This window comes from Motacilla alba, chromosome 4, assembly GCF_015832195.1.
Source record: "Motacilla alba alba isolate MOTALB_02 chromosome 4, Motacilla_alba_V1.0_pri, whole genome shotgun sequence".
NCBI classification, from domain to species: Eukaryota; Metazoa; Chordata; class Aves; order Passeriformes; family Motacillidae; genus Motacilla; species Motacilla alba.
Genome location: NC_052019.1, coordinates 1,800,755 through 1,826,238, shown reverse-complemented (window position 1 = coordinate 1,826,238; position 25,484 = coordinate 1,800,755). Strand labels below are relative to the sequence as shown.

Sequence of the window (25,484 nt, the reverse complement as noted above, 5' to 3'; positions counted from 1 at the left end):
AGCTTTTCCTGCTTCTCCAGCCCCTTCCCAAATCCCTCAGCTTTTCCTGGTTCTCCAGCCCCTTCCCAACTCCCTCAGCTTTTCCTGGTTCTCCAGACCATTCCCAACTCCCTCAGCTTTTCCTGCTTCTCCAGCCCCTTCCCAGCTCCCTCAGCTTTTCCTGCTTCTCCAGCCCCTTCCCAGCTCCCTCAGCTTTTCCTGGTTCTCCAACCCCTTCCCAGCTCCCTCAGCTTTTCCTGGTTCTCCAGCCCCTTCCCAACTCCCTCAGCTTTTCCTGGTTCTCCAGCCTCGTCCCAACTCCCTCAGCTTTTCCTGGTTCTCCAGCCTCTTCCCATCTCCCTCAGCCGCTCAGGATTTTCCCTCCAGCCTCTTCTGGCTCCACATCCCGGAGATCATTAGCAGCATCTCCTCCACGCCCAATTCCCATTCGTATTCCAGAAATACCTGCGCCGACGGAAATATTCCCTCTTCGCCGCCTTCTACTCGGCCACGATGCTCCAGGGCGTGGACGGCGCCATCCAGTTCGAGGTCAGCATCGGGAATTACGGCAACAAGTTCGACACCACCTGCCTGCCCCTGGCCTCCACCACCCAGTACAGCCGGGCCGTCTTCGATGGTGAGCACGGCATGGATTCCCTTCCTGTCCATGATCCAAACCTGGCAGGTGGAAGAGAACCCTGGAATTATGGAATGGTTTGGGATGGAAGGGAACTTAAATCCCATTCTGTTCCAGCTCAGGGACACCTCCCACCGTCCCAGGTGGATCCAAGCCCCAGTGTCCAGCCTGGCCTTGGGCACTGCCAGGGATGCAGGGGCAGCCCCAGCTGCTCTGGGAATTCCAGCCCAGCCAGGAAATCCTTGCCAAGATCCCAGCCCAATCTCCCCTTTCCCAGTGGCAGCCATTCCCTGCCTCCTGTCCCTCTGTCCCTTGTCCCCAGTCCCTCTGCAGCTCTCCTGGAGCCCCGTCAGGGACTCTGAGAATTCCCTGGATTTTTCCCTTCTCCAGGAAAACATTCCCAGCTCTCCCAGAGCAGAGGGGCTCCAGAATCCTGGAATGGTTTGGGTGGGAGGGACCTTAAATCCCATCCCATTCCCACCCCATCCATGTTTAGGGACACCTCCCACTGTCCCAGGTGGATCCAAGCCCCAGTGTCCAGTCTGGCCTTGGACACTGCCCAGGATCCAGGGGAAGCCAGGGGTTGTGTCCAGGTGATCCTGATGAAGGTGTCCCTGCATGGACCAGACAACTCCAGAGGGTTTTCCCACTTCATCCATGGGGAATTTTTGTCTGGGAAGGAGCAGGGAAGCCGGCATGTCTCTTGGCTCCATGAGGTGGTTTTTGGGAGCACCTTTTCTTGGCCTTTTCCTGGCTCCCATCTCCTCCCACCAGGAATGTTGAGCTGGTTTCTGGCTTTCCTGCCGGAGCCATGGAGTCAGATCCCAATGGACCTCGGTGGAATCTCCAGGATTTGGAGAACACCATTCCCATCTTCCTCTCAAACACCTTCCGAGGCGAATTCCCATCCCGATCCCGCTCTTCCCCTTTCATCCCCGCTCCCGAGGGGTGGCTCCCGTTATCCCAACATCCCGGGGTGACGCCGTGCTGTCCCCCAGGCTGTCACTACTATTACCTGCCCTGGGGCAACGTGAAGCCGGTGGTGGTGCTCTCCTCCTACTGGGAGGACATCGGACACCGCATGGACGCCCAGAACCTCCTGCTCTACGGAGCCGAGCGGCTGGTGAGTGCCCGGGGACATCCTGGGGACATCCTGGGGACACCGGGAGGGGACAGAGGCCACCTCCAGGCTGGGGAGTGTCTGGTGACACAGCCGTGTATCCACTGGATGAGGAACTTCATGGAATCATGGAATGGTTTGGGTGGGAAGGGAACTTAAATCCCACCCAGTCCCACCCCTGCCATGGGCAGGGACAAAATCCCGCTGTCCCAGGTGGCTCCAACCCCAGTGTCCAGCCTGGCCTTGGGCACTGCCAGGCATCCAGGGGCAGCCCCAGCTGCTCTGGGAATTCCAGCCCAGCCCCTGCCCACCCTCCCAGCCAGCAATTCCTTGCCAAGATCCCAGCCCCATCTCCCCTTTCCCAGTGGCAGCCATTCCCTGGCTCCTGTCCCTCTGTCCCTTGTCCCCAGCCCCTCTGCAGCTGTCCTGGAGCCCCGTCAGGGACTCCCTGGAATTTTGCCTTCTCCAGGTGAATGCTCCCAGCTCTCCGAGAGCATCCATTCTTTCCTGGAATGGTTTGTGTTTGGAGAAACCTTAAATCCCCTCCCATTCCATGTTCAGGGACACCTTCCACAGTGTCAGGTTGCTCCAAGCCCTGTCCAACCTGGAGGCAATTCCAGCAATCCAGGGGCCATCCTTCAGCTCCTGAGTGATTTCTGAGCTTTCCCATTGGATTTCCCTGTTGGTTTCCCTGGAGCTCCAAACATTTGGATGCAGATCCCTGGCGGGACCCAGAGTCGAATCTCTGATCCCTGGGAGTTTCCTCTTGCTGGAAATATCCTGGAAGCAGGATGAGATTCCGGGCGATTCCTCAGCTCCTGATCCCCACTTTTCCTGCAGGAAGCAAACCTGGAGAGGGTCCACGTGGCTCTGAAATCCAACCGCTCTCCGGTCGAGCTGGAGGCCCTGGGATCCCAACTGCTCGATGATGTCATCGCTGACTGCAGGTACTTCGGGAATTCAGGGAACTTTTCCTGATGTTTCTCCTTGGTCTTGGGAGGGAACACTGCCTCCGCCCCTCTTCTCCTTTCTTCCCCCCCTTTTCCCCCCTTTTCCCTCTCTTTCCCCAGTTTCTCCTCATTTTTTCCACTTTTCCCTTCTATCCCTTTTTTGTTTGTTCCCTCCTTTTCCCCGCCTTTTTTCCTTTTTTCTGTTTTATCTCCCTCATTTCCCCCTTTTCCTCCCTTTTCCCCCCTTCTCCCACTTTTATTCACTTTCCCCTTCATTTCAGTTTCTCCTTTTCCCTCTTTTTCCATTTTTGCCCTCCCCCTTTCCCCTTTTTTGCTTTCTTTTTTCCTTTTCCCTTCCTCCCTTTCTTCTGTTTCTTTTTCCTCTTTTTTTCCTTTTTTTCCTTTTTCTCCCTCTTTATCCCTTTTAATCTTTGTCCATTTCCCCTCCTTTCCCCCCTTTTCCACTACTCCCCTTTCCCTTTTTTTGTTTTCTCCCTTTTTTCTTTTTTTTTTTCCTTTTCCCTCTTCCCCCCTTTTTTCCATTTCCCCCCTTTTCTCCCTTGTTTCTCTTTCTCCCTTTTCCTCTCTTCCTCTTTTTTCCATTTTTCTCTTTTTCCTGTTTTTTCCCTTTTTTTTGTCTTTCCCCCTTTTATTCCCTCCCCTCTTTTTCCCTTTTTTTGCCTTTTCTCCCCTTTTTCCTTTTCCCTTTTTTCCCTTCCCCTCCTCCTTTTTTCTCCCCTTTTTTTTCCTTTTTTTCCCCTTTCCCCCTCTTTTCCCACCTTTTCCCTCCTCATTCCCCCTCACTCCAAATCCTCATCCCTGGAATTCTCCAAGGCCAGGCTGGACGGGGCTTGGAGTAACCTGGGAGAGTGGGAAATCCCAAACCATTCCATAATTCCATGTTCTCCCTATTTACCTGCAATAAAAAAAAGAGATTTACAGATCCCAATCCCAATTCCTGAGGTGGGAATGTCGCATCCTAAAAAAATCTCCTTCAAAACGACTCCACGGCCTAAAAATAAATTTATCTTTCTCTCCATCTATTTTTTCCGGAGGAAATCCTGATTTGCGGCTCGGGAGCCGGGAGCAGGAAGTTCATTTATAGCAGCGGATCCATAAATCCTTGAGTTTTACAGGAAAACCTCCCAGTTTGGCACCTGATCCATTTTTTTCCAGGAGCTTGGATAATGGATATTAAAATGTGGGCGTGGCTCATTCCCATCCTGATTCCAGGGGGAATTCCGGCTGTGGTTGGCAGCTCTTGTGCTCTGTTCCCAAATATCCTCGGTGGCTTCTCAATTCCTTGGAAATTTGCTTGGAAAATATGGAAAAACCATTAAAAAAGGCTGGAAAATCCCACAGGAAGCTGGATGAGCTATTGGGGGTGGATTTGGGATGGATTAATGATCGTTAATGCTGATTAGTGACCATTAATGACATGTAACGATCATTAGCAACCATTAACGACCGTTGATTAAAATTGGTGACCATTAGTGACCATTAATCACCATTAATGATAACTGGTGACCTTTAATGACCATTAGGATGATTGGTGACCATTAATGACAATTAGTGACTCTTAATGACCTTTAATGACCCTTAATGAACAATTCACGATGATTGGTGACCATTAATGACAATTAGTGATCCGTAAAGACCTTTAATGATCATTAATGACCATGAATGACCATTGATGATGATTGGTGACCATTAATGACAATTAGTGACTCTTAATGACCTTTAATGATCATTAATGAACAATTAATGATGATTGGTGACCATTAATGACAATTAGTGACGATTGTTGACCATTAATGACAATTAGTGACTCTTAATGACCATTAATGACCATTAATGAACAATTAATGATGATTGGTGACCATTAATGAACAATTAATGATGATTGGTGACCATTAATGAAAATTAGTGATCTGTAAAGATCTTTAATGATCATTAATGACCATTAATGATGATTGATGACCGTTAATGACCATTGATGATGATTGGTGACCGTTAGTGACCATTAATGACCATTAATGACCACTAATGACCATTAATCACCATTAATGATCATCAGTGGCAATTAACAGCCCTTAATGACCTTCAAGGTCCATCCCGATCCAACCCAATCCCTGATTCCCGCCTATCCCTGCAGCCTGAAGCTTCCCGATGTCCTGGGGAGGGCATCCAGCACCCACCTGGATCAGAACCTGTTCCGCTTCCGGAGCACCCACCTGGAGCAGATCCTGAAGGTGGCCCTGAGGCTCAAGCACGAGAATCCCGGCCTTTCCCAAATCCTGGATCAGGCGGAGGATTGGCTGTGCCGGCTCCGGGCCATGGCGGAGGAGGTGACTCTTCCTGGTTTTCCCATCGTGGTTTTGGTGGGAAGCGGGGGTGATGTTCCATCCCGGCTCCCAAATCCGTGGGTTCTCCCACGGCGCCAGGTTTGGCTCCGATGGTTGAGGTTGGTCTTGCTCATGGATGGGTTGAGGTCCAACTCATGGATAGGGAGCAGCTGTGGGAGAAGGACTTGGAATGTTGGTGGGTGGGAAGCTCCATGTGCTCTGGGCTGATCCCACAGCAGGAAAAGGGGGAATTCTGTCCCTCTGCCATTGAGCCAGGCCGGGATAGCTGGGAATGTTCCCCTGGAGAAGGGAAAAATCCAGGAAAACCTCACAGAACATTCCAGAGCCTGCAGGGGCTCCAGGAGAGCTGCAGAGGGACTGGGGACAAGGGACAGAGGGACAGGAGGCAGGGAATGGCTGCCACTGGGAAAGGGGAGATTGGGCTGGGATCTGGGCAAGGAATTGCAGCTGGGAGGGTGGGCAGGGGCTGGGCTGGAATTCCCAGAGCAGCTGGGGCTGCCCCTGGATCCCTGGCAGTGTCCAAAGCCAGGCTGGATGGAGCTTGGATCCATCTGGGATAAAATCCCTCCCAAGCAAACCCGTTCCACGATTTCACAATCCTGTTCTTGGCCGTGCTGGTGGATCCCTCCTAACGGGATCCTATGGATTTGTGTTTTCCAGCCCCAGAACAGCCTCCCGGACATTGTCATCTGGATGCTCCAGGGGGACAAACGCGTGGCCTTCGCCCGCGTCCCGGCCCACCAGGTCCTGTATTCCCGGAACATCTCCAACTGCTGCGGCCGGAACTGTGGGAAGCTCCAGACCATCTTCCTCAAGGTACCTTTGGAAGCGTGTCCAGATGGAATCTTGATTTTCCAAACAGTTTGTTTTTTCCTTAAAATAATTAAAAAGATGGAAAATCCAGCAGGGAAAACTCAAGTCCCAAGACAATGTTCAGCTCTGGTTTCACGGAATCATGGAAAGTTTTGGGTTGGGAGGGACCTTAAATACTTGACCTTGTCTGTGTTCCTGTCCCTCTCCCTGTCCGTGTCCCTGACTTTGTCCCTGTCCCTGACCTTCTCCCTGATCCTGTCCTTGTCCTTTTCCCTGTCCTTGTCCCTGACTCTGTCCTTGTCCCTGTCCTTGTCCCTGACCTTTTCCCTCTCCTTGTCCTTGTCCTTTTCCCTGTACCTGACCTTGTCCTTGTCCCTGACCTTTCTGTGACCCTGTCCTTGCCCCGATCCTATCCGTGATCCTAATCCTGTCCAGGACCACTGGAATTTTGAAGTCCCTCAAGGTCAGCTGGGATCACATTTCAGGGATGTTGATGGCGGCATTGGGATGATCCTGAAGGTCTTTTCCAACCTCAATTCCGTGATCCCAAAGCGCTCCACCCACTCCTGACATTATCCCATGACTGCTCCGTGTCCCACCGGCCCCATCCAGGGATCTTCATTCCCACCCTTCCAGCCTCCCAGAATTCCCATTAATCCCTTCCCGGGGGCCTTTTCCTTGGCAGTACCCGCAGGAGGAGACGATGGGGCCGCGGATCCCGGCGCAGATCCGGGTGCGGCTCTGGTTTGGATTGGCTGTGGATGAGAAGGAATTCAACCAATTCGCCGAGGGAAAACTCTCCGTCTTCGCCGAAACCGTGAGCATTCCCAAGGGATCCCCATCCCGGCGGGAAAAGGGGGTGGGCTGGACCTAAAAACTGTGGGAAGGAGGCGCTGTTCCCACCAGCTCAGCCTGGAATGCTGAGGGGAAAGTTGGGAATGAGTCATGGAGCTGTGTTGTCCCTTAGAATGGGAAAATTGGGATGCCATGGAATGGGTTGGGCTTTTCCCAGGAGGCCTGTCCCTCTGCAGGGATTATTCATGGGATTCTGTGGGATTATTAATGGAATTCTGTACTTCCCACCCCAAATCCATCTTTTTCTTGGCTCTCCCAGTATGAGAACCAGACCAAGCTGGCGCTGGTGGGGAACTGGGGCACCACCGGCCTCACTTATCCCAAGTACTCTGACGTCACTGGCCGGATCAAGCTTCCCAAGGACAGCTTCCGGCCTTCCGCGGGATGGACCTGGGCTGGGGATTGGTTCGTCTGCCCAGAAAAGACGTGAGTGGGGCTTTTCTGCCGGGAATTCCTGGAAATCCCAAAATCCGGTGGCAAAATCCGGGATGTCCCTGTGGTTCCTCATCTGTGTCCACGGATGCGATTCCCCCTCATCCAAATCTTGGGATGCTTCAAAACTGGGGAGATTTGGGGTGGGATTTTCATCCTGATTTGGGTTTTTCCTGAGGGATAACTTTGCTCGGAGGGGTGGGAGATATTTGGGAGCGCTGCGGATGGCCCAGGAGGAAGGTGGGATGGAGAATCCCTGATTTTGGGTATTCCCGGGATTCAGGTTGTTGCATGACGTGGACGCCGGGCACCTGAGCTTCGTGGAGGAGGTGTTTGAGAACCAGGTCCGGCTTCCCGGGGGGCAGTGGATCCACATGACCGATTCCTACACGGACGTGGTGAGGGAAAACTGGGAACTGTGGGAGCTGGGCTGAAATTCCAGGGGAAATTTAGGGGTCGGCTGGGGTGAGAATTCCCTGTGTCCCACAGAACGGGGAGAAGGTCCTGCCCAAGGATGAGATCGAGTGTCCTCCAGGCTGGAAGTGGGAAGATGTGGAATGGGACACGGATCTCAACAGGGCTGTGGATGAGAAAGGTACCAAGGACGGAATTTTGGGATCCTGGAATTTTGGGATCTGGGATTTGGGAATTTTGGGATCCTGGAATTTTGGGATCTGGGATTTGGGAAGTTTGGGATTTCTTTCCGTGGTCTATGGTTGAAAACATTACCATGGCTGTGGGAACTTGATCAGGAGAAGGGATCAGGCTCTGGGGGATCCTTTTCCCTTGTCTGCCTGGAGCTGTAGGATGGGAATTCCCAAAGGCAGTGCTGGGATAATCTGGGAAGATCCTGGTGGAAAAAAACCAGAAAACATCAGGCTGGAGAGTGCTGGGATGATCCCAGGGGTTGGAATGGCTGGAGGGAGGGAGGGAGGGAGGGAAGAGTCCCCAGGGTGGGATTTGGAGCCAAGGACACCACGGATCCATCCCTGGGCATTCCAGAGGGATGGGTTGTGCCATAAGGAGGGAAATCCAACTGGGTAATTTTGCTGGATTCAGCCACACCTTCACTGTTGGAAATTCCTGGTGGGAGCCAAGGTGGGGAGGGAGGCTCTTCTCCCACCTCCACCAGGTAATCCCTTCTTCCCAAGGCTGGGAATACGGGATCACGATCCCGCCGGAGCGCAAGCCCAAGGCCTGGGTGCCAGCGGAGAAGATGTTCCACACCAACCGGCGCCGGCGCTGGGTGCGGCTCCGCCGGCGCGACCTGGAGAGCATGGAAGCCATGAGAAAGGTGGGATTGGCCGGGAAAAGGTGCCACCGGATCAGGATGTGGCCCTGTCCCTGCGGGTGGGTGCCTGGCTTTGGCAGGAGCTGCTTTTCCTTGGAGATTTGAGGGGGACTCGTCCCGGTTTCCAGCGGAAAACGCCACATTCCCATTGGTGGAGAACATTCCGGAGGGGTTGACTGGGATGTGGGGTGGGATGGGGACATCCGGGAAAGTCTGGGAGTGTGGGAAATGGGGGAGAGCCGGTGTCCCCAGCCTGTCCCTATCCCGCTTCCCTCTAGATGGTGCCATTGGACCGGGAATGCTGTTTCCACTCCTCGGTTTCCCACCCCCCCACCCGCCGCTTCCCAAAGCCACTTGTCTCCCTTCCCAGAAAATTTTTGGGATAACTGTAGCCACTGTCACCCTATTTGCTCTGGGTGTCACTGGGAGAAAAACCTTCTAGGGTTGGGGGTGGATGATCCAGGGAGAAATTCCAGAGGTGGCATAGTCATGGCAGGGGATCAGGATGATGGCAAAGGGAAAAGCGGGATGGGAAGCGGAGCTGCTGGAGCTCCACAGGCCTGGGCAGGGTCTGGCCCCAGCCCAGCGATCCCGCTCCAAGTGGGATTCATCCCTGGGATTGCTGGAGGGCTGCATTCCCAGGGTGGATCCAGCAGTGGTAATGGTTGGGTTGGGAGAATCCAGCTCCATCCTGGGAAGTGCCCAAGGCCAGGTTGGACACTGGGACTTGGATCCACCTGGGACAGTGGGAGGTGTCCCTGCCCATGGATGGGGTGGGATGGGATGGGATTTAAGGTCACTTCCCACCCAAACCATTCCAGGATTCTGGAGCCCCTCTGCTCTGGAGCCAGGCTGGGAGAGCTGGGAATGTTCCCCTGGAGAAGGGAAAAATCCAGGGAATGCTCAGAGCCCCTGCAGGGGCTCCAGGAGAGCTGAGAGAGACTGGGGACAAGGGACAGAGGGACAGGAGGCAGGGAATGGCTGCCACTGGGAAAGGGGAGATTGGGCTGGGATCTTGGCAAGGAATTGCTGGCTGGGAGGGTGGGCAGGGGCTGGGCTGGAATTCCCAGAGCAGCTGGGGCTGCCCCTGGATCCCTGGCAGTGCCCCAGGCCAGGCTGGACACTGGGGCTGGATCCACCTGGAATGGTGGGAGGTGTCCCTGGAAGTGGCTTAGCTTTAAAGTCCCTTCCATCCCAAACCATTCCATGATTCCATGATGATCTCCAGGGCCCTTCCCAACTGAAACCAAATGACCTCAGAGATCCCTCCCAACCTGAATATTCCTATGATTCTCCAAAACAATTCCATGACTCCATTCCATGGTTCCAGCCTGGGGGAGACACAGGGAAAACCTGGGGTGGATCAACCATATCCAAAAACATTCCAAAAAAACTAAATCCAGCTTTTGGGTCAATCTGGGGAAACCTGATCCCTGTGATCCCTGTCTGGCAGCACAAGCAGGAGGAGCTGGATGGGGATGGTTGGGAATACGCTTCCCTCTTCGGCTGGCGCTTCCACCTCCAGCAGCGCCGCTCCGACTCCTTCCGCCGGCGCCGCTGGAGACGCCGGATGGAGCCTCTGGAACGCACCGGCCCCGCCGCCGTCTTCGCCTTGGAAGGGGCTCTGGTAGGGAACAGCTTCTCCCGTTCCCAAATTTCTGCTGGGAATGTTATCAGCTGCTTGTTATCTGTTTCCCGTTATCCCGTTATCCGCCCTCTTTGTTCCCGAATTTCTCCACGCTCTGGATTTCCCAATCTGCCGCTTTTCCAATGATTCCGTGAGAGCCAAAGCAGCACAAAGCTGCCATTCTGTGTTTTTATGGAATTCTTTCCTCTCCTGTTTGGCTCTTTTCCCCCTTTTTCCTTGCTCTGTCTTTCCCTCCAATCCAGAGTTGATCCCTTTGGGATAAAAGCGGCTCTCTGGTGTTTTCCATGAGCTGTTCCCATCTCGGGGGGTCCCGGCTGCCTCCCACCCCCAAAGCTCCCAGTGGGATTGTTCCTATTCCCTTTTTTCCCATGGGATCTGCAAATGGGAATTCTCAGCCTTGGAAATCGCTCCTTTTCCCGCAAATATCCCAAGGCCAATGGGGAATCAGGAGAACTCGGGAATCTCCAAGAGCTTTTCCAACCTAAATTTTAGGATTCTGGGGAACATTGGAAGCCCAGGCTCCTCTTGGACACCCCAGAGAATTCCATCCCATGGGGAATCCTGGTTCTGGAGGTGATCCTGGCATTCCTGACTTTCCATTGTTTTCCTTGCAGGGAGGAGTGACGGACGACAGGAGCGACGATGGAAAATCCGACGGAAAATCCGCGTCCACCCTGAGTTTCGGAGTCAACAGACCCACGATCTCCTGCATTTTTGACTGTAAGGACCCCAGGGGAGTGGGAACAACATTTCCCATCCTTTTCACAGGAAAAGATGGAAAAATTAAGATGGAAAAAGGGTGGAGGGGAGGACGGTGCATGTGGGAACATCCACAGGCTCCGGGATCGGAGCTCAGCTAAATCCCGGGGGATTTAGCTGGGATTCTCTCAGATGGGAGATGAGGAATGATGGAATCTCCCTGGGATCTTTTCCATGTTTCCCTTTCTTCCGGCAGCCGGGAACAGATTCCACCTGCGCTGTTACCTGTACCAGGCGCGGGATCTCATGGCCATGGACAAGGACAGCTTCTCCGGTGAGTCTGGATCTACAGTGGGATGGAATTCCAGGAAGAGGGGGATCATCCATGGACCAGGACACTTCCCTCTATCCCAGGTGGATCCAAGCTCAGTGTCCAGCCTGGCCTTGGGCACTGCCAGGGATCCAGGGGCAGCCCCAGCTGCTCTGGGAATTCCAGCCCAGCCCCTGCCCACCCTCCCAGCCAGCAATTCCTTGCCAAGATCCCAGCCCAATCTCCCCTTTCCCAGTGGCAGCCATTCCCTGCCTCCTGTCCCTCTGTCCCTTGTCCCCAGTCCCTCTGCAGCTCTCCTGGAGCCCCTGCAGGCCCTGCCAGGGGCTCTGAGCTCTGCCTGGAGCCTTCCCTTCTCCAGGGGAGCATTCCCAGCTCTCCAGCCTGGCTCCAGAGCAGAGGGGCTCCAGAATCCTGGAATGGTTTGGGTGGGAAGGGACCTTCAATCCCATTTCCACCCCATCCATGGGCAGGGACACCTCCCACTGTCCCAGGTGGATCCAACCCCAGTGTCCAGCCTGGCCTTGGGCACTGCCAGGGATCCAGGGGCAGCCCCAGCTGCTCTGGGAATTCCAGCCCAGCCCCTGCCCACCCTCCCAGCCAGCAATTCCTTGCCAAGATCCCAGCCCAATCTCCCCTTTCCCAGTGGCAGCCATTCCCTGGCTCCTGTCCCTCTGTCCCTTGTCCCCAGTCCCTCTGCAGCTCTCCTGGAGCTCTCCTGGAGCCCCTTTAGGCCTGGAATGGGCTCCAAGGAATCCCTGGAGCCTTTCGTTCTCCAGGCTGGATATGATGGAGCACAGGGAGAAACTTCCATGGGATGTGCCCAGGGAAAATTCCAGAGGGTGACAGGATTTAATCAGGGCCTTTGCACAGTCCAATCCCTTCTTCTCCAGCATCCTCAGGAAATTCCTTGCTGGATTTGATACAGTGGAAGGTTCCCAGCCCATGGTGTTGGATCTGGATATCCCTAAGGTCCCTTCCATCCCGAAACACTCTGGGATTCCACAATTCCATAATTCCTTAGCATCCCCCTTCTCCCAGCTGCACAGGTGGGCAGCAGTCCCTGGGATTTCGGATTTAGGATGGGAACTTCCATGGAAAAAAGGGAATCCAGGTGGAAAACAGGGGCTGGCCTTTGTGGAGGACTTTTCCACGTCCTGCTGCTCCACCCTTTCCCAGCATAACTCCAGGGATTTCTGAAATTCCCAGGATTGTGCTGGTGTGGTCGGGACTTCCCACGCTGGGATTATTTGGGATAAGGAAGAAGTCAGAATACCAAAAATCCTTTTATCCGTGGGATTTCCGTGCTGGAGGTGCTTGGATGGTTGGATGCAGGTGGAACATCCCTCTGGAATGTGGCTGAGAGGGGGATGGAATGCCTGGAATTACCCCAGCGGCTGGAAAATCCCACATCCTCATCCCTGGAGGCTGGGCCATCCCAGCCAGGTATTCCCATTAATGCTTCAGAGCTGGAAAAGTGGGAAAAGGGAATGCCACTGCCTCTGGATCAGAGCTGGAATGATGTGGAATGTCCCAAATCCTGGGAAAATAGTCCACTGGTGGGAGAGATCCAACATCCCTCCAGGGCTATCCCTGCTCGATTCCCACGGGAATTTAAAGAGGGATTTGGGTGGGGTTTGCCTCCAAATTTTGGGATTTCAACTTTCTGGGATTTCAAATTTCTGGGATTTCTGTGGAACAACACATCCCAGGAATGATGGGAAACAGGGTCAATCCCAAAATTGGGGAGGCAGCTGGACCATGATCCCGAGGGAATCCTGCTTTTCCCAGTAGTTGGAATAGTGTGATTTTTGGGAATAAACACCCCGGAGCATCCAAAAAAACCCCCCCGTGCCTCCTCCCACCTGGAATTCCCACAAAAGGCTCCTTGTTGGGATGAGGAGGTGGGAGCGAGGTGAGCTCATGGCCTGGGAGGGGAGTCCAGAATCGTTTTCCTTAGGAAAAATCCTGGCCAAGGACAACACGAGCAGCAACGTTCCACAATGTGGGATTGTGATTCCCGCTGCCGGGAATAAAGGAGTTCATTAAAGGGGCTCGGCAGTTGGAAAAATAAACATTCCCTGCTCCCAACAAAGGGGCTTTAGAGAGGCTTCCATGAAAAAAAAAAAAGGAGGAGAAAGGAGGGAAAGATGGGAAAAAATAAAAAAAAGGGAAAAGCAACTCCAAATCCAGGGGTTTTGTTTATTGTAAAGGATTTCGCTGAGGAAAAGCGGGAAAGGCTCTTCCCTAAGTGGGTTGTTGGGAATGCCCGAGTGGTCCTGGATGGTTAAACGTGGATAGAGAGGAAAATCCAACTCCTGGTGCCCCAATTCCTTGGAAAAGGGGGGTAAAGGGGGAATGCTGCTGGGGTCAGCTGGCCCTGCTTCCAGGGGGTGTGGGATAATCCTGGGATCTCAATCCGGTGGTGCGTGGGATCATCCTGGGTTCTGAATCCAGGAATGTGGGATTTGCCTGGGATCTGAATCCAAAATGTGGGATTTTCCTGGGATCTGAAACCAGGGATGTGTGTGGGGTGTTCCTTGGATCTGAATCTATGGATGTGGGATAATCCTGGGATCTGCACCCAGGGATTTGTGGAATAATCCTGGGATCTGAATCCAGGGAGGTGTGGGATTATCCTGGGAGCTGCATCCTTTGACTCCCATTAAAACCCCAAGGGATGTGTGGGATGTTCCTGGAATCTGCATCCAGGGATGTGTGGGATGCTCCTCTACCTCCCAGCCAGGAATTCCTTGCCAAGATCCCAGCTCAATCTTCCCTTTCCCAGTGGAAGCCATTCCCTGTGTCCTGTCCCTCCTTCCCTCATCCTAAATCCCTCTCCAGCTCTCCTGGAGTCCCTTTAGGTCTCGTAAGTGCTTCCAAGATTTCCCTGGATCTTTAGAACAATCCCAACTCTCAAACTGAGCCTTTCCAGCTGGAAAACTGCCTGGAAAACCGGGCAGTTTGGGCTTGGAATGCCGAATTCCAAGTGGGATCCACTGGGCAGCTCCTTTCTCCTCAAGCAAGACCTGAGGGACCTCAGGGTGAGATGGAGCGAGCTGAGAATTCCCAAATTCTTTGGGAGCCGGTTCTGGATGGAGCTTGGAGTTCTGGGAAGAGCTGGAGCTGGGATCCATCCCTGAATCCCAATCCTTGAATCCCATTCCCGCAGATCCCTATGCCATCGTGTCCTTCCTGCACCAGAGCCAGAAGACGGTGGTGGAGAAGAACACCCTGAATCCCACCTGGGATCAGACCCTGATCTTCTACGAGATCGAGATTTTCGGGAATTCTCAGGATGTGGTCGAGTCCCCTCCCAACATCCTGGTGGAAATCTATGACCACGACACCTATGTGAGTGTGGCCGCCAGGAATTCCCAGCCTCTGGAATGTGATGTCCGGCATCTCTGGGTGGTTCAGGCTTTGAGGAGGACATTCCAGAGGGGGAAAATTCCAGGGAAAATCCTGTGGTGTCCTCGAGGTCCCATTCATTGAGCTTCCACATTGTCATTTAAAGTGGGAAAATTAATGGAGTTTCCTCATGGAAAAAACCTTGGGATAAAGTAGGATGCAGTCATGGAAGTAGGGAAACGCCCTCTGCTGTTTGCTGCATCCGAAGGGCCTGGGAATTATGGAATTCTCGGGGGTTGGTGGCAGGAACTCGAGGTTTTTCCCAGAAAAACCAGGCTGGGAAAAAAAAAAAACAACCTGGAAAAACCAAGTGCAGGAGGGAATTCTGTGGAAAACACTTGGAATACACCTTGGGAAGCGCTCGGGAATATCTCAGGAATCTCTTTCCCTCCCTCCTGCTCCTTCCCAGCAGGAAGCAGGAAAGATTCCAAAAATCCCAGTGCGGAGCAGGGAGTGGGATTTTTAGGAGCTGACGAAGCCTCCGAGTTCCTGCTCTGAAAAACCTGGAATAGGAATTCCTAAAAAGGTGGTTTTTTCCCTAAAAAGGTGTTTTTCCAGCCTTAGGAATTCCAGGGAGGAGTTGGAAAGCTGGAGGCTCTGTGAGCACCAATCCCATTCGCTTTCCTGCCCCAATCCCATAACTGGATCATCCCTCGCTCCCGACTTTTGGCTGAGGGGGGGATGGATTTCTCCGGGAAAAGGGATGGCAAGGACGATCCCAATTCCCATGGTTCCCAATTCCCTGGAATTCCCTTTCCAGGGCGCAGATGAATTTATGGGACGCTGCATCTGCCGGCCCAGCCTGGAGCGCTCGCCCCGGCTTTCCTGGTATCCCATCCTCAAATCCGGCCGGAATGTCGGGGAGCTCCTGGCTGCCTTCGAGCTGATCCAGAGGGAAAAGGTGAGATCCACCCCTGAGCCTGGAATGCTCCGGAATTCCGGTTCTTGCCCAGGATCCAACTTTCCAGGCGGTGGGTTTAGTCCATTGGTGACTTTGGAGCCAGTGAAGAGCTGGAGGGATTTGGGATTTGTCCCTTTTTGAGGGATAATTCCATAGGATGAGGATTTCCAGGTGGGAAAAGAGGCGGTTTAGGGTTGGCCTGATGGAAAACTGCAGAATTCCAGGTGGGATGGGCTGGATGGATCCATCTCTCCTCAGACGAGTCCTGGGGAGGTCTCAGGGGCATCAAGGGAGCTGGGAATTGCCAAATCCCTAAGGAATGCTGCCCTTTCTGTGGAATTATTTCTGGAGGGGGTTTAGGAGAGCTGAAGCCACTCCAGCTTTTCCAATGGCTGCATCCCGGATGTGCCAGGAAAAAGGGATGGATGGGAAAGCTCAATCCCTGTATCCCACTCTTCCTTCTCAGTCCTGAGGTTTATCTGGGAATTGGAATCCCACAATTCCCTCTTCCCTGGAAATCCCAGCCCAAACGCCAGGACAAGGTCCCAGATATCCACACGTGGCTGCTTCCTCCTCCTCATTCCCTCAGAACAGGGTGGGAAAGGCTTGGAAAAGCCTTGGAATGAGATGTACTCCCAGAGGAGCTGTTTGATCCCAGTGGGAATCATCCGGGTGGATTTGGTGCTTCCTGGCTGGATGAGAATCCAGGATTTTTAGAGCTGGGAATGGAAGGGGCTGAAGTTTCCCTGCTGGAAAAAGAGGAATTAGCATAGGAATGTTAATGGGAATTGTGTTCTCTCCCTGCAGCCGGCTGTTCATCACATCCCTGGATTTGAGGTAATTCCTGACTCTTCCTTGCAAATCCAGCACCATTCCCAGCTTTCCCAGGGATCTGTAGCCTGTTTCCAGCCCTGCAGCAATCCCTCCATCCTGCCCTAGGGAATTGTTTTAGGATGAAGGAATTCCCGTGTAGAGATTCCGCTTTTCCTCAGCTGATAAGGAAAACTGGGAGTGGGGCAGCTCCTTCCTGACAGGGCAAATTTATCCCATTCCAGGATCCAGAGGATCCCATGGAGATGCTCCAAAGGCTCTGGAGCCAGGCTGGGAGAGCTGGGAATGTTCCCCTGGAGAAGGGAAACTTCCAGGGAATGCTCAGAGTCCCTGCAGGGGCTCCAGGAGAGCTGCAGAGGGACTGGGGACAAGGGACAGAGGGACAGGAGGCAGGGAATGGCTGCCACTGGGAAAGGGGAGATTGGGCTGGGATCTTGGCAAGGAATTGCTGGCTGGGAGGGTGGGCAGGGGCTGGGCTGGAATTCCCAGAGCAGCTGGGGCTGCCCCTGGATCCCTGGCAGTGCTCAAGGCCAGGCTGGATCCACCTGGGACAGTGGGAGGTGTCCCTGGATGGGATTTAAGGATTTTTCCTCCCCAAACCATTCCATGATTCCCTTTGGATGTCAGCTCCAGTTATAAACCTTGGGATGGGCTTAGGGATGGGAATTCCTCTAATTCCATCCTCTCCTTCTCTTTCCCAGAGCGAGCTCTCCTCCAGCCTGGATGAGGTGAGTTTTTGGGAATTCCTTGTTTTTCCTGTTGTAATTGTTCAAAATTGCTTCCTTGGGAAATCCTCTTTTTCCCAGATAGGTCAAGCCAGGAGCATCAGAATTTTGGGAATATGCGTGACCTCCAGCTCGATGGGCTTTTCCTCATGGCCAGGAATTTTGGGATCCATTTACCCTCTGGAATGAGGTGTCCCATCCTTTCTACCTGGGTGTGCCAGAGCCGGAATGCTGGGCTGCCCTCAGGAAATCCCAATTCCAAACTTTCCACAGGGAATTTGCTGTGGATTGAGGATGTGCTGGACTGCTCCAGTTGACCTGAAGGAAATTTTCATCCCTTGTCCCGGGAAAAATATTCAGGGATAGGTTGGGGGGGGCTTGGAGCAACCTGGGATAGTGGAAGGTTCCCTGCCCATGGAATGGGATGAGTTTTCCAAAGGAAACTATTCCACGAGATTCCATCTTTCCCATGGTTCTGATTCCACCCCCAGGATCCCAAGACTTTATCCTTTGCATCCCATGGAGCCAATCCCAGGCTGAACCAAGAGCTGGGATCTTGGAAAACTCCAGGCAGGGAAAGCGAACAATTCTTGGAATGTTGTGGTGGCCCTCAGAGCCGCTAATCCCAAAATCCGGGAGACGAGCTAGGAAAGACCTGAGCCACATTCCCAGGAAGGGTTGGATCGGGTGGGATAAACACATTTTTCCAAGAATTTTTTCCCACCCAAACCACCTTGCCTCGGGAGCTCATCCTGCTGTTCCGTGTGTCCATAATCATCTCTCTCCTCTTTTTTCCTCCATTTCTTCCCACCGCCGGAATTCCGGGATGGGGCATTCCACAGCTCTGCATCCCTGCCTTGTTCTCGGAGGGGCTCCTCCAATGGGTATCACTCTCTTCCCTTTCCTTCCCTTTTCCCAGAATCCAAGAAAATCCCGGCAGAGCCTTTCAGGGAGAGCAGGATTACAGGAACCCTATCCCGACAAAATTCCTGAGGCTGCATCCTCAGGATTGGTGCCAGCTGGAGCCTCCGGTGCCCCATGGAGGCTCCTGAAGGACCAGGCTGGCTCCATCCTTATCCATTTTTTCTTGGGAATGGCCTTTTGGGGCTAAATTCCCACTGAACTCTGGGATTTATCTTTGGATCGCATCCCAGCTTCCATATGAACTGGGAATCTTTTCCAGCCTTTTTTTTGGTTTTTTTTTGGCCTCATCCATGATGATTTTCACTCATCCTGGATCCAAATCCGGGTTGAAATCCATGGTCTCCAGAGCTCCTTGCCACCTGGATTCCCTCGGATTCATCCTTGTTCAACCCATCCTGGCTCCCAGCAGGATTTTCATGGATTTTCCTCCCTCCAGACAGCTTTGTCTGGGAATTGCCTTTTCCCACTCCCGTCCTGATCCTTCCATGCTCCCGCCTCATTCCCGGCATTCCCTGCTCATTCCCATCCATTCCAACATTCCATCCTCTGACATTCAGCTTGAATCCAGGAGAATGCCTGGAAAACCACTGGGAGAGCAGCAGGAAGGACTTAAAAAAACCTGGAATGATGCAGGGTTAAAATCCAAGTTGATCCTGGAGAGGATGGATGGGGCAGGAGCTCTTTCCCAAGGATTTCCCATTGGATTCGCCGAAGGATTGATCACTAAAATCCCTTCCAGCCCAAGCCATTCCATGATTTCGGGCCTGAGCAGCCTGAAATGAGGGTTTTTTTGGGAATTAGAGTTCCAGAGGTAACCCAGGGAATGTGGGAATTCTCTGCAGCTCTCCCTTCTCCTTTGGGTTATCCCGGATAAAATTCCCATTCCCTGCCAGCACTAACCCGCGCTGGGAGCACGTGGATCGTGGGATGGAGGAGTGGCTGCTCCATGTGGGAATCCCAGGCAGCTCCTCCCACATGGAATTCCCAAAAACCTTCAGGTAACGAGCAGCTGGGCTCAGGCACCAACAATTCCCAAGGAAAATGAAAGCTTGGAATTTTATGGGAAGGGGGGTTGGAATTGGATGATCCTTAAGGCCCTTTCCAACCCCAACCGTTCCACGATTCCATGTAGAAAATCCCTTTGGAGAAGCAATCCCTCACCCAGTCCCGTAATTACAACACACCCACGCGTCATTGAATCCAATAAAATTCCAGCTGGGAGAGAATTCCATGCTCCTGGGATGGATTTCCAGAGGTTTTGCTTTCATTCTGGCCTTTCTGGGGGCTCTGGGAGATGCAGGAGAAGAAAAGGGGAGGAATTCTGGCTCCCACTCTCCTCCTCCGGAAAGGCAAATTGGGAATTCCTCGTCTGCCTCCCAGATTTGGGATGATCCCAAGAAATTCTCAGGTAGTTTCACCTGAGCCAGTATCCCATGGATTTCTGGATTATCTATGAAGTGTGGGATGAACCACAGCCCCTTCCCAGATCCCGAGGCGATGCCAATCCCCCATCCCACGGTGCTGCTCCCACTAAATTTTTTGGGAATCATCCAACTACAAACCCGCTGCCGCTGCTTCATCCCTGCCGTGATCCCGGGATGGGATAGAGGTGGTTCCATCCCGTCATTCCCTAAAAAAGGTTTAACCTTGGAGGGCAGATCCCTGGGAAAAGCTCAGGAATGTTGGATCTTCTCCAGGATGGATTAAAGAGATAAAACCACTTTTCCGGCGCCTCCATCCTGCCATTCCTCATCTCTTTCCTCTGGCTGTCCTGGATTTCCCGGGAGAGATCAGTTTGGCAAGGATGGAGATTCCGGGTAGATCCAACATGGAAAGGGGTTTGATGTCCCAACCTGGCGCTTCCTGATGTTTTCCTTTCCCTCTCTGCTCCCGCAGTCCGCGGATTCCGACCTTCCCTATCCGCCGCCGCAGCGGGAGCCCAACGTTTACATGGTCCCGCAGGGAATCAAACCCGTCCTGCAGCGCACGGCCATCGAGGTGAGCCACGGATCTGGGAACAAGAGCTAGGAATGGGATCCAAGATGGATTCTGGCGTGCGATTCCAAAAAAAAAAAGGAGGCTCCAGGGAGAATTTCTGGCTCTTCACAATTCCCTGAGAGGAAGGTGGAGCTGGGGGTGTTGGGGCCTGCTGCCAGGGAATGAGGAATGGGATAAGGATGAAGTTCAGGGAAGGAGGGATGGGATAAGGATGAAGTTCAGGGAAGGAGGGATGGGATAAGGATGAAGTTCAGGGAAGGAGGGATGGGATAAGGATGAAGTTCAGGGAAGGAGGAATGGGATAAGGATGAAGTTCAGGGAGCAAGGGATGGGATAAAGATGAAGTTCAGGGAACGAGGGATGGGATAAGGATGAAGTTCAGGGAACGAGGGATGGGATAAGGATGAAACTCAGGGAAGGAGAGATAGGATAAGGATGAAGTTCAGGGAATGAGGGATGGGATAAGGATGAAGCTCAGGTTGGACATCAGGAGGCATTTCCTCATGGAAAGGGTGGTCAGGCATTGGAAGTGCCCAGGGAGCTTTGGAATTGCCATCCCTGGAGGTGTCCAAGGAACTCCTGGTGCCGAGGTGGGGGTTGGTCACAGGTTGAACTCAATGACCTTGGAGGTCTTTCCCTACCTCAAGGATTCCATAATTCCCACCACTGCTTATCCCACATGGCTGAACCTCCAGGTTCTCCTCCACTGCCGAGGAGCTCCGTGGAAACCTGGAAGCAGAGCTTTGGCTCAGGGTTTGGTGTCCCCTCTTCCCACAGATCCTGGCCTGGGGGCTGAGGAACCTCAAGAGCTTCCAGCTGGCCAGCGTGACCTCGCCCAGCCTGCTGGTGGAGTGCGGGGGGCAGCGCGTCCAGTCCGGCGTCATCAAGAACGTCAAGAAGAACCCCAACTTCGACGTCTGCGTGCTCTTCATGGAAGTGGTGAGGTCCCAGTGGGACTGGGGTGGTGCCGGGGGAAGGGAAGATCCTCAAAATTGGGCTGAAGGACCTTAAAATCCCATGAAAATGGATCTGGTGAAGGACCTTAAAACCCCATAAAGGCGGATCTTGTGAAGGGCCTGGAGGTCTCATAAAAATGGATCTTGTGGTGAAGGACCTCAAAGTTCCATGGAAATGTGTCTTGTGAAGGACCTCAAAGATCCATAGAAAGGGATCTTGTTCCAAAGGATCTGGAGGTGCCATAAAATTGGATCTTGTGGTGAAGGACCTCAAAGTCCCATAAAAGTGGATCTTGTGAAGGACAGTCCTGTAAAAACGGATTTTATGGTGAAGGACCTCAAAATCCCATAAAAATGGATCAGGTGAAGGACCTTAAAACCCCATAAAGGCGGATCTTGTGAAGGGCCTGGAGGTGCCATAAAATTGGATCTTGTGGTGAGGGACGTCGAAGTTCCATGGAAATGTGTCTTGTAGTGGAGGACCTCCAAGTCCCATAAAATATATATTTTGTGAAGAACCTCAAAGTCCCATAAAAATGGATCTTTTGAAGGGTTTGGAGGTCCCATAAAAATGACTCTTGTGCTGAAGAACCTGGAAGGTCCCATGAAATTGTATATTGTGGTAAAGGACCTTAAAATCCCATAAAAGTGGATCAGGTGAAGGACCTTAAAACCCCATAAAGGCGGATCTTGTGAAGGGCCTGGAGGTGCCATAAAAATGGATCTTGTGGTGAAGGACCTCGAAGTTCCATGGAAATGTATCTTGTGAAGGACCTCAAAGATCCATAGAAAGGGATCTTGTTCCAAAGGATCTGGAGGTGCCATAAAATTGGATCTTGTTGTGAAGGACCTCGAAGTCCCATAAAAGTGGATCTTGTGGTGAAGGACCTCGAAGTCCCATAAAGGCGGATCTTGTGGTGAAGGACCTTGAAGTACTATAAAAGCAGATCTTGTGAAGGACAGTCCTGTAAAAACGGATTTTATGGTGAAGGACCTCAAAATCCCATAAAAATGGATCAGGTGAAGCTCCTTAAAACCCCATAAAGGTGGATCTTGTGAAGGGCCTGGAGGTGCCATAAAAATGGATCTTGTGGTGAACGACCTCAAAGCTCCATGGAAATGTGTCTTGTAAAGGACCTCAAAGATCCATAGAAAGGGATCTTGTTCCAAAGGATCTGGAGGTGCCATAAAATTGGATCTTGTGGTGAAGGACCTCAAAGGGTCCTGAAAATGGATCTTGTAGTGGAGGACCTCCAAGTCCCATAAAATATATATTTTGTGAAGAACCTCAAAGTCCCATAAAAATGGATCTTTTGAAGGGTTTGGAGGTCCCATAAAAATGGCTCTTGTGCTGAAGGACCTGGAGGTCCCATGAAATTGTATATTGTGGTAAAGGACCTCAAAATCCCATAAAAGTGGATCTTGTGGTGAAGGAGACCTTGAAGTTCCATGGAAATGTGTCTTGTGAAGGATCTCAAAGACCCCTGAAAACAGATCTGGTGAAGGACCTTAAACCCCATAAAAATGGATCATGTGGTGAAGGACCCAGAGGTGTCATAAAATTGGTTTTTCTGGTGAAGGACCTCAAAATCCCATAAAAATGGTTCTTCTGGTGAAGTTCCCTCTGCCCTTGGATTTTTGGGGATGATGCAGAAACTCTGCCTTCCCTTTCCAGCCTCATTCCATCTTCCCTTCCCTCTTCCCGCAGCGTCTGCCCAAGGAGAGCCTCTACAGCCCCCCCATCATCCTGAAGATCATCGACAACCGCCCCTTCGGCCGGAGACCCGTGGTGGGACAGTGCACGATCCGCTCCCTCCAGGAATTCTACTGGGATCCCTCCCAGCAGGACACGGGGGCGCCCCAGGAGCAGCCAGGTACGTGGGAATGTCGGGATTTGTGTCCTTCGTGGAGTCATGGAATGTTTTGGGTTGGGAGGGAGCTTAAAGATGATCCTGTTCCACCCCACCCATGGGCAGGGACACCTCCCACTGTCCCAGGTGGATCCAAGCCCCAGTGTCCAGCCTGGCCTGGGGCACTGCCAGGGATCCAGGGGCAGCCCCAGCTGCTCTGGGAATTCCAGCCAGCCCCTCCTCACACTCACAGCCAGGAATTTTTTCCCAATATTCCATCAAAGTCTCCCCTCCTTCAGTTCAATCCATTCCCCCTTGTCCTAGCACTCCATGTCCTTGTCCCAAGTCCCTCTCCTGACTCCTTGGAGCCTTGGATGTGATGGGGATCATGGGATTGGGATCTTGGAGATGAGGTTTGGGTGGTGGGAAGTGTCTGGGATGAGTTTGGGATCGTGGAGATGAACTTTGGATTGTGGGAGGGGTCTGGGATGAGTTTGGGATCGTGGAGATGAACTTTGGATGGTGGGAGGGGTCTGGGATGAGTTTGGGATCTTGGAGGTGGGGTCTGGGGGAAACTGGGATCACTCCTGGAGGTTGATCCCAAGGTTTCTGGGCTCTGGGATTCCCAAATCCCGGGATCACGGCGCCGCCCTGCTCTGGTTGCAGATGACGTCAGCCTCACGCCCAGGGACGACGTCCTCATCGACATCGATGACAAAGAGCCCCTGATCCCCATCCAGGTACGGAAAACGCGCTGGGAAGATCCCGGATTCTTTCCATGCTCCAGTGGATTTGGTGAGGGTGGATCCGAGGTGCTGATGTGAGGCTGGATCCGCTTGGATCCATCCTTTTCCAACTTCCATGTGTTTTCCCTTCCTCTCCTCACCTGCACAACCCCAAGCCCTTCCTCATTCCCTCTGTTGGGAATGAGGGGCTGGATTTGCTTTCCCGATGGAGAGAAATCCATGCCAGGTTCTTCCCAAGGAAAGCAAAAATTCCCTGAGGCTCCATTGTCCTCGCTCCATGGCCGGGTCTCCTTTTCCCAGTTTAGCTCCTGGCTTGCAGAAATTTTACTGGATTGGGATTGCGGAATCCCGAATCCCAAATCCATGGTGGTGGGAGTGGGGGATTGGTGCGGTTCCAATGAATTTGAGGGATCTCAGCATTCCCTTGGGAATGGATTAAGATGGACACACTCCTGGAGCTTCTGTTCTTCCAGAAACTTCCAGTATCCACAGCCCTCGGGTTCCTTCTCCAGCAGAAGGAATTTTTGGGACAGACCCGTGCCGAGCTGTGTGTGGGATGCACGGATCTCGAGCCGATCCCGGTGCCTCTGGAGCAGCTGGGAATGGTGTCAGGAATGTTTGGCAGAGCTTTTCCCAGTCTCCCATCCCTTGGTGGGATATCAAGGGCTGGAATTTCCCTTCTCCCTATTTCTGGATGCTACAGGCTGGAAAAGCTGGAGTTTTTGGAAGGAATCTGCCTTCCAGATGTTTCCTGCCTCAGTTTCCCTGCCCTGAGCAATTCCAGGGATGGAGGAGCCGCTAAATCCAAGATGTCCAACTTGGGCATGGATCCCGCTCTTTATCCACATCCTTGGTGGCTCCTGGGGGTTTCTATTCCCAAGGATTTTCTGGTGCTTTTGGATATTTGCAGTGTATCCCAAGCCAAGCTCGGGCTGGGTCCCACATGAAGCTGGGAATCAGGAATTTGGCTAATTCCCCCAAAAAACTGTGGATATGGCCTTGCTCATTCCAAATCCTCATCCCTGGAAGTGTCCAAGGCCAAGCTGGACAGAGCTTGGAGAAGCCTGGGATAGTGGGAGGTGTCCCTGCCCACGGAAGAGGTGGAATGGGATGAGATTTAAGATCCTTCCCACCCAAATCATTCCATGATCCTGTTCACAGCTCCATTGGGATCTTGTCCTGAAATCCTTCAGCCTCCACTGGGACTGGGACAGGAGAATTGGGAAAAGTTGGCTCCGGTGAAAATGTGGAAAGGGAAAAGCAGCTCCCGAAAATGCTCCTGATTGGAGCATTGGGAAATCAGGAAAGCGGCCTCATTCCCTCCTTTTTGCTTCCCATTTAAGGATTTATCCTTAAAATTTACAGCTGGGCTTCATCGTTTATCAGGGAAGTAACAGGAACGTGTCTGCGGAAAACATGGAATTTGGGAATGGGACTTCTGGGATTTTATTAGAAAAATAAAATAGTAATATAATATAATATAATATAATATAATATAATATAATAATAATATCCCCCTTTTTTTTAAGTCCAGGACAGAGAAACTTGGGAGGAAACTGAGGGAATGATGTGGGAATCTTTGGGATCCCAACTGGAGATGTGGAGCCTGATCCCAGTTTCCCATGCCCTGGATCTCGGGTTTCCCATGATCCAGAATTGGGATTTCCCATGATTCAGTGCAGGAAGTGCTTGGACATTCCCACTGGTGGGATTCCCAGTTTGTCCCATTTTTCTGAGTGGTCAGGATGGGGGGAACACCCTGGGATGCCCAGAGTGGAATTGGCCATGTCCACGATTCCCTGGAATCCCCTGCTCAGATGTCCATGATTTCTTCATGGAAAGCCACGTTGGTGGCAAACCTGCTCCCATTTTTTCCTTTGGGAATAGAACCTCTGGATAGGGACACACCTCCCTTTATACCCCCTGGAGCTCTGGGAGCTGCTCCCAGGAATGCGGGATCCCATCCCGAAGATTCCAGAGGAAGGAATGAGACAGAGCTTTGGAATCCTGGAGCTTCATTCCCT

The 25,484-nt window shown here is 52.5% G+C and overlaps 1 protein-coding gene across 1 annotated transcript in view; it reads left to right on the top strand.

Moving 5' to 3' along the window:
* LOC119700489 (dysferlin-like) overlaps nt 1–23,562 on the top strand; it is a 38,145-nt gene extending 14,583 nt beyond the window's left edge. Inside the window, exons 20-41 of the mRNA XM_038135677.1 lie at nt 439–616; nt 1,615–1,739; nt 2,577–2,683; nt 4,842–5,034; nt 5,713–5,868; nt 6,551–6,682; nt 6,980–7,146; nt 7,436–7,550; nt 7,642–7,747; nt 8,304–8,446; nt 9,897–10,070; nt 10,706–10,811; nt 11,047–11,124; nt 14,291–14,472; nt 15,290–15,430; nt 16,238–16,267; nt 16,963–16,989; nt 17,829–17,870; nt 19,807–19,908; nt 20,686–20,847; nt 22,573–22,738; nt 23,381–23,562. Of these exons, the coding sequence (XP_037991605.1) occupies nt 439–616; nt 1,615–1,739; nt 2,577–2,683; nt 4,842–5,034; nt 5,713–5,868; nt 6,551–6,682; nt 6,980–7,146; nt 7,436–7,550; nt 7,642–7,747; nt 8,304–8,446; nt 9,897–10,070; nt 10,706–10,811; nt 11,047–11,124; nt 14,291–14,472; nt 15,290–15,430; nt 16,238–16,267; nt 16,963–16,989; nt 17,829–17,870; nt 19,807–19,908; nt 20,686–20,847; nt 22,573–22,738; nt 23,381–23,538 (2,790 nt within the window). The 3' untranslated portion in view covers nt 23,539–23,562. The remainder of the gene's footprint in view (nt 1–438; nt 617–1,614; nt 1,740–2,576; nt 2,684–4,841; nt 5,035–5,712; nt 5,869–6,550; nt 6,683–6,979; nt 7,147–7,435; nt 7,551–7,641; nt 7,748–8,303; nt 8,447–9,896; nt 10,071–10,705; nt 10,812–11,046; nt 11,125–14,290; nt 14,473–15,289; nt 15,431–16,237; nt 16,268–16,962; nt 16,990–17,828; nt 17,871–19,806; nt 19,909–20,685; nt 20,848–22,572; nt 22,739–23,380) is intronic.
* Nucleotides 23,563–25,484: the final 1,922 nt, after the last annotated feature.